The 9,773-nt window shown below is 42.9% G+C and overlaps 1 protein-coding gene across 2 annotated transcripts; it reads left to right on the top strand.

The window, feature by feature from the left end:
* The first annotated feature begins 903 nt into the window (after positions 1-903).
* On the top strand, positions 904-9,655 carry LOC136151099 (zinc finger protein ZFP2-like). Of its 2 annotated transcripts, none has more exons than XM_065912030.1 (3): positions 904-1,119; positions 3,900-4,035; positions 5,440-9,655. In XM_065912030.1, the coding sequence occupies exons 1-3, from the start codon at positions 1,081-1,083 to the stop codon at positions 6,462-6,464; spliced, it is 1,200 nt and encodes a 399-aa protein (XP_065768102.1). In that variant the 5' UTR covers positions 904-1,080; the 3' UTR covers positions 6,465-9,655. The 2 variants fall into 2 exon arrangements, with proteins under 2 accessions (XP_065768102.1, XP_065768103.1); XM_065912031.1 differs by lacking the exon at positions 904-1,119 and adding an exon at positions 1,461-1,549.
* Positions 9,656-9,773: the final 118 nt, after the last annotated feature.

The following is a 9,773-nucleotide window of genomic DNA, read 5'->3' as shown; positions in this document are numbered from 1 at the left end:
TTGATTGGTGGCAGGTACAAGCCCTATTTTGCACAGGTAATACCAAAAGAAGAGACAGGAAGTACAAAACAGGGGAAGCCAAGGAATATGCCCTGATGGCACAGATGGTAAAGAATCTACCTGCAAGGCAGATTCCTGAGTTAGATCCTTGGGTCTGGGAGATCTCCTGGAGAAGGGAGTGGCAACTCACTCCATTATTCTTGCCTGAAGAATTCCATAGACAGAGGAGCCTGGCAGGTACAGTCCATGGCGTGGCAGAGTCGGACATGACTGAACAGCTAATACATAAGGAGTATGTGCAGGCGACCTGCTCCTGTGTTTTGAGAGTTTGTGTCTAATAAAATATCTATCTGCTTGAGCTGAACTTAGCTGTAACTTGCCTGTTACTTTGAAAACTCTTTAGTCCATCCAGGAAAAGAAATAAACCAACCTGACAACAGTACTCCTGCAAGCTACTAGTATCTCTAATTTGTATAGGAAATGGGTTTATTAAAGTTTAGCTAATAATCTGGAGAACTCAGGATTCCAGTACAACTTGCCCAACTCCATATCAGAAGTTTCTAAGCACTAGCTAGTCCGTGTCCCCAGCTGGACTGTAAGCATCTTAGGCCAAGGACCATCTCCTTCCTATACTTTCGCTGTACTCCTTGCGCCTATTATAGTACTGAACAGCTCCTAACCAACATTACATTACATCCAGCTGAAAGAGCCCTGTAACAGTTTCATTTTTAAATGTCACACATTAAGCCTGGAAACTGTCATTTTAATTTGAGCAGCGGTAGTCTCTGGCTTTGCGGCCCTCACTGTGGCCACGTTGTAGGGATCCCAGGACAGGTCTGGGCCACGCATGCGTGGTGCGCATCCTGTCCCTGGCAGTGCAAACTTGGGCAGATCACCTTGCTCTTTGCTTGTTTCCGGGTTGTAAATTGAACGAACAACACCGCACTCATCAATGTGCCTTAATCCTTCTCCTTTCCCTTTCTCTCCTTGCGGGTCAAGACTGAGCAACTGTGCTGATGGCAATGCTGCGGACACATTCTGGTTGAGCGATGTGTCTGCCTGGTAAATATATTCAAGTTGATGGAGGTCGGGACGGAGTGGCGGATGCTGTCCAGAGAGGTAGGCTGGCAAGGAGGACGCGAGTACTCGGGTCACAGAATAGGAACGGAGAAGTGGTGGTCGGAGGGGCAGCACGCCTGGGAATGTCCCCGCCCGCCGCCCCGAACAGGACAGGGCCTAGGAACTCAAAGCCGCGGAGCTGGCGTTCAGATCCTCTTTTTAAGAGGAGCAGAGTTATGAATCAAAACGCCACAGACATAGGTGTCCCCATGTGCAGACCTCGCGGGGGGCTTGGCCACACTAAACGGCTCGGACCTTTCCTCCGAAGCCGCCGGAAGCAGGGGCGCACGGCCGGGCAGGGTTCGCGGACACACTTCCGCTGGCAGCAGGTCTGAGGCTCCGAGGGGCCGGATCGGTAAGTGCGGCTGCCTCCCTCGGGCCGGGATAAGACTGGCGGGAAGACAGCCGGACGCCGCGGCGGGACCCCCAGGTCGGTCGGGCGCGGGTCGGGGGAGTCACTTCCTTGCTCTTGCCAGCGCTGGAAGTGCCGGCGGAGACTCCACAGGAGCCCGCCCCGCTGCCGGCCGGCGCTCCAGAAAGTTTCTAAGACTAAGACTCCTGGGTCAGTAATGTTAACCCGAGGAGTTCCATGAGGGCCATCCGTTTGTCCGACTCGGCCGCCTACTCCCGGAAGCCTTTTATGGTCAGCCAGGTCCTTGTGGCTTAAAGGATACACAGACAGCCAACACTTCCCGAGGCTGGGGCACCAGCCAGTGCGGTAACTGGGAAAAGGGTTTGTAGTCTAGCTGGTTAACTTACTATATTGTCTTATTCGCTCGAAGATTTAAACTAGTAGAAGACAACACGTGTTAGTGGGCTCCATAATCCTTTATCTTGAGTTATTCCTGAAACAGTCTTTCTCCTATGGCTGGGAAAGTGGAGGTGTTTACCAAACCTGCCCAGTGAGTTAAAGATGCTAGGTGCAGAGAAGGCACTAGAGGGCCTCCTTGCGTGATCCTCTGTTCTGTGTCCGAAACCTAGAAGTGTACCAAAGCGTCATGCCTGGAGCCAGCGGCTGGGTGACCAAGTCACAGTGGTAACTGCAGCACTCTAAACTGAGGTCTTACTAAGTGCCAGGCACTGAGTTTAATTTATCCTCAAAAAGACGCTATATAATAAGGTCTGCTGTTTAGTTAATCACATTGTAACATTATTTTTCTGGTTTTGGAATTGTGCTGTGGTTATGTTATGTAAGATGTTAATGTTAGGGGAAGGGACTGTTGTGTACCTTTTTTTGAAAAATTTTTAGTAAGTTTAACATTATTTCAAATAAAACATTGTTTAAAAGCCTCTAAAGTATTTTTACAGAGGGGAAACAAGTTTGGAGATGTTAAACTACCACATATAAGAAAACATGACAGGATTCAAGCCTAGGTCTTTTGGAATCCAAAGCCTGTGCTCTTAATCACTGTCCACCATACTAATCAGTTGTTAGTCCACATTTCCCTAAACCCATAGGCCCTGCTTAAGTCTCCTATTACATAGAAAACTGAAAGCATCTACACCCACACAGCCTGCTACCTACACTAACATAATTTTAGTATTCAACTGTCTTCCCTAAGTGTGACTTCACTATTTTATTTCTTTATCAACATAACTTTACTTGCCCTAAAAGATAAAAGTTACTGATAAGTACGTGGTTTAACAACTTACCCCTCTATCCATTTCTGTGAACATCAAACACTTCAACTTTCAACAGATAGGATTTAGACTTTTCAAAACCTTCAACTGAAAATCTTCACCTATACTACTTTATCACTATCCTTGCCCAATCCTTATCCTGCCTTGAAAGATCTGCCGTAAGCCCCCCAAACCTCATAAATATTCTGACTTTGCCTTCTCCCCTAGGAGGTACTAGCAAGACTATCAAAGTGCTCTCCATTTCTCATAAGAATAAACTTAACTTGGCCATATCAACTAATTGTTTTGCTGTTATTTGGAGGAATAAGGCATCCAACAATATTCCCAGTATTGTCAAAAATGCTGTCTCTTGACAAACATTCCTTCTCCTATTTAGAAAAAGGTATTAATTGCCTTAAACTTTTATTTTTTATATTTTCTTTATTGAATTCTCTTTAATTTGGGATTGAGCTTCCTTTTTCTTCTAGAACAGAAAGATTAAACTTAGTGTGTGAGCTCAAATGTTGAATCAGCCTTCCTATCTTTTTAACTGTGGTTTCTGTAACCCTAGGAGTGTGCTCTAAAGGATAACACTTGTAGCAACAATCCTCCTCTTGGCCCATTGGAGCAAGAATGGCCACTGTTTTTCATCTAGAGGTTCCTGAAGAGTCAATAAGGGCTCTTTGAAGTAACTAATAAAAAGGGCATGCTGGGAATAAGAGATCTGGCCCAAAAGAGAGCAGCCAAAACAACCAGGAGTTATTGCACCACCGCTTCCCATAGTTCTGCTACCAAGAGACTCCTTGGCCCTTTGAGGTCTTGTACCAGCTCTGGGTATTCTACTATGAGCGGTTAAGACCTGAGATACCCACCAAGGAACAGACGTTGGACTTGGTGGTGCTGGCGCAGCTCAACCATACTGCCTGAGGAACTGCAGGACTGGATACAGAAGCAATCCAGAGAGTGGGGAGGAGGCAGTGGCTATGCTGGAAGATCTGGAGAGGAAGTTAGATTAATCAGGCCAGCGGATAGGAAAGGGCCCTATGCTCAGTGGGGACAGAGTTGGGAAGTGGGCATCCAGGCTGGTCCTTTGTGGGATTTCTGGGGATCACTTACTCTGTGGGCCCTTCAGTTGCCTAAATGAGCTTGCTTATCCTCAGGTTTCAACCCACGCCTGGACACAGGAAGTGCTTTCTGAGACATCGGTACCTCTGGATCTAGCTAAGAAAGCAGCATATCTCCAGCCTCACACCATGGAAATCCAGCTTAAGGACCCTCAACACCAACAGGATTGTGGTTAGTGTTGACACGTAGGTCATATAGCTCCCCTGAAGACGTTAGAATTGTTCATCATTCAGCAGATGTATATTAAGTACCTGTTATATTCCAGGTACTGTGCAAGGCACTGGGTGTAATAAACAAAGTGGACATGATATGTTTTCATGGAGCTTAAAACAATCTGATGACAGAGGCATTAAACAAATAACCACACAAATAAATATGCTGTGATAGATTGTATATGGGGAGAGAGGTATGTCAGAGGTCTCTTTAAGAAAATAACACGGTAACTAATCCTAAAAGTGGAATAGGAATCAACCAAATGAATAGTAGAAGTGGAAAGCATTGTAGGCCAGAAGAGCATGTGCAAAACCAAGTGGGAAGGAAATTGGTGGGTTTGAAAGGTGGCCAGTGTGACTGTCTCCAAGCTGTCTTTTCCTTCATTTAGTGTCTTTTGTCACACAAAGCAAACCACCTTTCCCTGCATTATTTCTACATGGTTATAAATTCTGCCCTTTACTCTGGGCCCTAAAAATGTGACTACTGCAGGGAGAACATGGCTTGAATGGGATAATCTCTCACTTTTTTTTTCAGAAACTATTGATCATTGAGGAAGTGGCCACATCTCTCACCCTGAAAGAGTGGGGGTTGTTGGGACTCTACTCAGAGGAACTTCTGTAGGAAAGACAGACAAAGAAATTATGGGATCATGCTTTCCTTGGATAAGGTCAGATGGGAGGCTAGGGTCTGCTAAAGAACCTCCTCTGTGTTACTGTTGTTTTCTTGAGAATCTCAGTCTCAAATGACCCACAGAGTGTAGTTTCAGGTTTGACAGATTCCCAGTGTTCTTTGTAAGAAGAGTAATAATGTCTCTGTGAGCTAAAGCAATTTCTGTCTCTTTTACCCTGTGTGTCTAAAGTCTAATCTCCTTGTTCTGCACGTTTGAACATGTCATGCTTCTTTCTGGCTGATCTCTCATGTTTTCATATGTCTAAAGGTCTTCGCATTATTCCTCAGAACACGCTGCACAAAGTTGTTTCATGGTTCCATCTTGATACCTGCCACTGCTGGCTTCCTGTCTTGTTTTGTTACTCCCACAGTTTCTGCTCTTTCATCCCTCTCTACCCAACTTGTGGCCTCCCTGATGAACCCGCTCTTATCTGAGATCTTCTTCCATTGTTTACAGCGATTATTCATTAGATCCCTCATCATCCTCCCTGATTTTTCTCCACTCTTTTCTTGAATCACTCCCTCCCCATCCAGTGGCTGCTAATCTTCTCTCTCTTTGCCATCTCCCAATCTCCTCTTCAGATGTTGTAAAATCATTTTGTTAGTATATTGAAGCTGTGTATGTCTAATAGATGTTTCATTTTATTTCCTATATATTTCAGTGACATTTGAATACTGTGTTTTTTACTTCAGATGATGTGATAAGAATAAAGAAAGAAGAGCCGGATATAAAGCAGGAACTTACTGTAGATATGGAATCCCAAGAGAAGTTATCAGACCAAGTCAATGGAGAGGCTTTTGAATGTGGAGAAACCCAAGAACATAAAGGATGGATAGAAAGATATCAGAGAAACACTTCAAATGAGAGGAGATTTACGTGTGATGAATGTGGGAAAAGATTCACTCTAAAGTCAAGCCTCATTAGACATAAAAGAATCCACCCTGGAGAGAGATCCTATTCGTGTAATGTATGTGGCAAAACTTTCATTCAGAGCTCACAGCTTACTGACCATCAGAGAATACATAGCCAGTTAAAACCACATCAGTGTGATGAGTGTGAGAAAGGCTTTTATTACAGGGCACATCTTGTTCAGCATCAAAGGATCCACTCTGGAGAAAAACCTTTCCAATGTAATGAGTGTGGGAAGGCTTTTCATTACAGTGCAGGCCTTATTCGACACCAGAGGACCCACACAGAAGAGAAACCATACCAGTGTCATGACTGTGGGAAAGCTTTTCATTATAACTCGGGCCTTATTCGACACCAGAGGACCCACACAGGAGAGAAACCATACCAGTGCAACGACTGTGGGAAAGCTTTCTGTCTGAGCTCACATCTGATACAACATCAGAGAGTTCATACTGGAGAGAAGCCATACCAGTGTAGTGAGTGTGGGAAAAGCTTCAGCCAGAGCTCAGGCCTCTTCCATCACCAGAGAAGCCACAGTGGGGAGAAACCATATGAATGTGATGAGTGTGGAAAGGCTTTCAGTCATAGTTCAGCTCTTGTTGGACACCAGAGAATGCACAGTGGAGAGAGGCCCTATGAGTGTGATGTGTGTGGGAAAGCTTTCGGCTATAGCTCGCATCTTCTGGGACACCGAAGAATCCACACTGGAGAGAAGCCATATGAATGCCATGTGTGTGGAAAAGCTTTCCGGCAGAGCTCACACCTCATTGTACATCAGCAAATCCACACTGAAGAGAAGCCCTGGTAATGTCCAGAGTTATTTTCCATCTATGCTTATTCCTGTGGGACATCAAAAAAGCACAGCTAGATGTAGGGAACTCTGTGATCACTATTGCAATTTCAGCAGTCACTCAGAAATACTTATAGAAGCTGAGATAGACAAGCACCTGATGGTTTACCAAACAAGACACTAATGTTCTGCCACTAAGCACATCATGTGATGAACTATGACATTGGAAGGGTTCATTTCATTATTCCGAAACTTTTCTTCTCTGAAGCAAGTGGCTCCAGCAATCTAAATGTTCTGTTAGACATATAACAAGATTTTAGAGATTACTACTGTTTCTTTTCTCCTTCCCTTTCCATTCTTCCCCTTTTTTGGAGTTGGCTAAAGTATGAATTTAGAATTAACATCTGATCTACACTTAAAAAAAAAACTACGAGTTTTTTGTTAGCTTGATAAAATATATTAACTTATGAATTATATACGCTAAAAATATTGTGTACTACAAAAGCTATTTTGTAATATTGGAATGAACTATGACTTGCATGGGTAGGATAGGTTAGGGGTGGTGGAGCAAGATTTATCTTGCAATTTCCCAGTGACCTTTCACATCTTAAACCAGAGAGAGCAAGCAGGCCAATGGGTTCTATTTAGCCTGTGCATGCATTTTTCTCACAAAGTATGATTATCTCTTGGTAATATAAAATTATTGCCACTACTTAAAGAGATTTTACATAAAATCTGACTTTCCAGATTCTCTTACAAAAAATGCATGATGTGGCAACACCAGGCACCACATTCCCATGTGGGAACAGTTGACTAGAGCTGACTATTGTCTAATGAGACATGGTCCCCACTGCCACATAGCTTCCTACTGTCTTATATACCTCCCTTCATTCATTTTGTCTGTGTGACCCCTACCACTGCTCAAGGAGGCTTCAGGGCTCTCGGTCCCTTACCACCAAAATAGCTTCACTTTAATTAGTTTTATATATTGGCCTCCCAAATAAGATTTCTCTGAAGATTTTCTGCTAACAACAGTTTGAAGATTTAGATTAAATAATAAATTTTAAAATGTAACTTTTGAGCACCTGAAGGTAGAGGAAAGCCACTTTAAAATTTTCTTTAGATACAACTTATAGGTAATCTATTGAAAGTCAATAATAATAGCTTCTAAAGAAAAGCTATGACAAACCTAGACAGCATATTAAAAAGCAGAGACATTACTTTGCTGACAAAGGTCCGTCTAGTCAAAGCTATGGTTTTTCCAGTAGTCATGTATGGATGTGAGAGTTGGACCCTAAGAAAGGCTGAGTGCCGAAGAATTGATGCTTTTGAACTGTGGTGTTGGAGAAGATTCTTGTAAGAGTCCCTTGGACGGCAGGGAGATCGAACTAGTCAATCCTAAAGGAAATCACCCATGAATATTCGTTGGAAGGACTGATACTGAAGCTCCAATACTTTGGCCACCTGATGCAAGGAGCTGACTCATTAGTAAAGACCCTGATGCTGGGAAAGATTGAATGCAGGAGGAGAAGGGGATGACAGAGGATGAGATGATTGGATGGCATCATTGACTCAATGGACATGAGTTTGAGCAAGCTCCAGGAGACGGTGAAAGACAGGGAGGCCTTGTGTGCTGCAGCCCATGGGGTCGCAAGGTCAGGCACAACTGAGTGACTGAACAACAAAAACAATAAACCAAATTCTTAGAGACCAGTTAATCAGGTGAGATGAAAAACATAAAAACACATATGAAGAGAATCAACATGTAAGTGAAAAATTGAAAAAATGCAGGTCCAAAAGTAGAGCTCATTTGGAGAAGAGAACCGTTGAAATGTGAAGCATTCAGTAATAGAAGCAGTTGTGGGAAAGCAGTGGGTTAAGGTCTGAATGGGCAAGTGGGGAGGGATGAAAAGAAAAAGCAGTTAAGAAAGGGAAAGACAGGGATAAACAGAGAAGGAAAGCAGCGGAGAGAAATTAAGGGGAAAGGGGAAAGGTCAGAGACATTAGAAAAACAAATTTCAAACAGGAAATGGAAGCAATGAAAACATAAGTGAAAAAGCAATCTGTAAAGAAACATGAATGGGAGATTGAGGCTTTGCAGAGGCTGGAGTACTTGCTTTGATCATGGGTCTCCCAGTGACTTCAGAGTAATAATCCTTTATTTCCATGCCATGTAGGCCAAATCCCTCATATGAAAGAACTGAACCTGTATTCACTCATGTCTTTATGAACCACTCAGGATCCTGGCCCTGTGTGCGTCTCTGAGATTTGAGACACAGGACACTTCTCTTTTCTCTACCACACTCTAAGCCCCAACTTGTTGAACTCTGCTCAGCCTGGACTCTACCTTCTTAGCAAAACCAACAAAGCAGAAAGATTCTCTTGAAGAGCAATAATATATTCTTGGCCTCTCTGGGATGCATTGTTGTTGTTCAGTCACTAAGTCATATCCAACTCTTTGGGACCCCATGGACTGTAGCCTGCCAGGCTCCTCTTGGCTGTGGGGTTTTTCCAGGCAGTCATTTTGGAGTGGATTGCCATTTCTTTCTCCAGGGGATCTTCCCAGTTCGGGGATCAAACCTGCATCTCCTGCATTGGCAGGCTGATTCTTTAGTTCTGAGCCTCCAGGGGAGCCCCTCTCCCTCACCTGACCAACCACAAATCGTTATCTTGGCTCTATTTTCAGACAGTATCCAGGATCTTGCCACTTACCACTCCTACTGCCCTAGGCTGGCCTATTCCATTAAAGAGAAAAAAGCATGTTGAGAGATAGTAATACCCATTATGAATTAAATAATATCTGCAAAAGGAAAAGCCCTTTGCAAACTATTAATGATAGTAGCTACCATTTGTTGAACGCCAGTGTCCCAGACACTGTACCAAGCACCTTATTATATATCTCATGTAAACTTTCCATCTCTTCTATAAGCTCTATTATATCTCAAACAGTGTCTACATATAATTTTTTAAATGAACAGTTTTATTATATTACAGTTAAGCAGCCTACTAAAATGTTTATAGAATAAGATCACACAACTATTTTAACCATTTAAAATAGCAAAAATTGGAAGTAAATGACAAAATGTCAACAGTAACTGCATATAGGTGATGAAAATAGATTCCTATTCTATTTCTTTTATATTCCAAATGGAAAAGTTAGAATTCATCTATACATGTAAACTTTTTAAAAATTAAAATGCTACAGAATATCTGAGCCTTCCTGGAGATGATTCTTTAATAGTTTTGTGTTTGTTTGGGGGTTTTTTTCCGTTATTTAGTACTGACTTAGATTTATCAATTTCTTGAATGAATTTTGGAACTAATGAC

This window comes from Muntiacus reevesi, chromosome 20 (genome assembly GCF_963930625.1).
Source record: "Muntiacus reevesi chromosome 20, mMunRee1.1, whole genome shotgun sequence".
Taxonomy (NCBI): domain Eukaryota; kingdom Metazoa; phylum Chordata; class Mammalia; order Artiodactyla; family Cervidae; genus Muntiacus; species Muntiacus reevesi.
The sequence above is the reverse complement of the archived record's forward strand: the minus strand, read 5'-3'. Positions and strand labels throughout refer to the sequence as shown.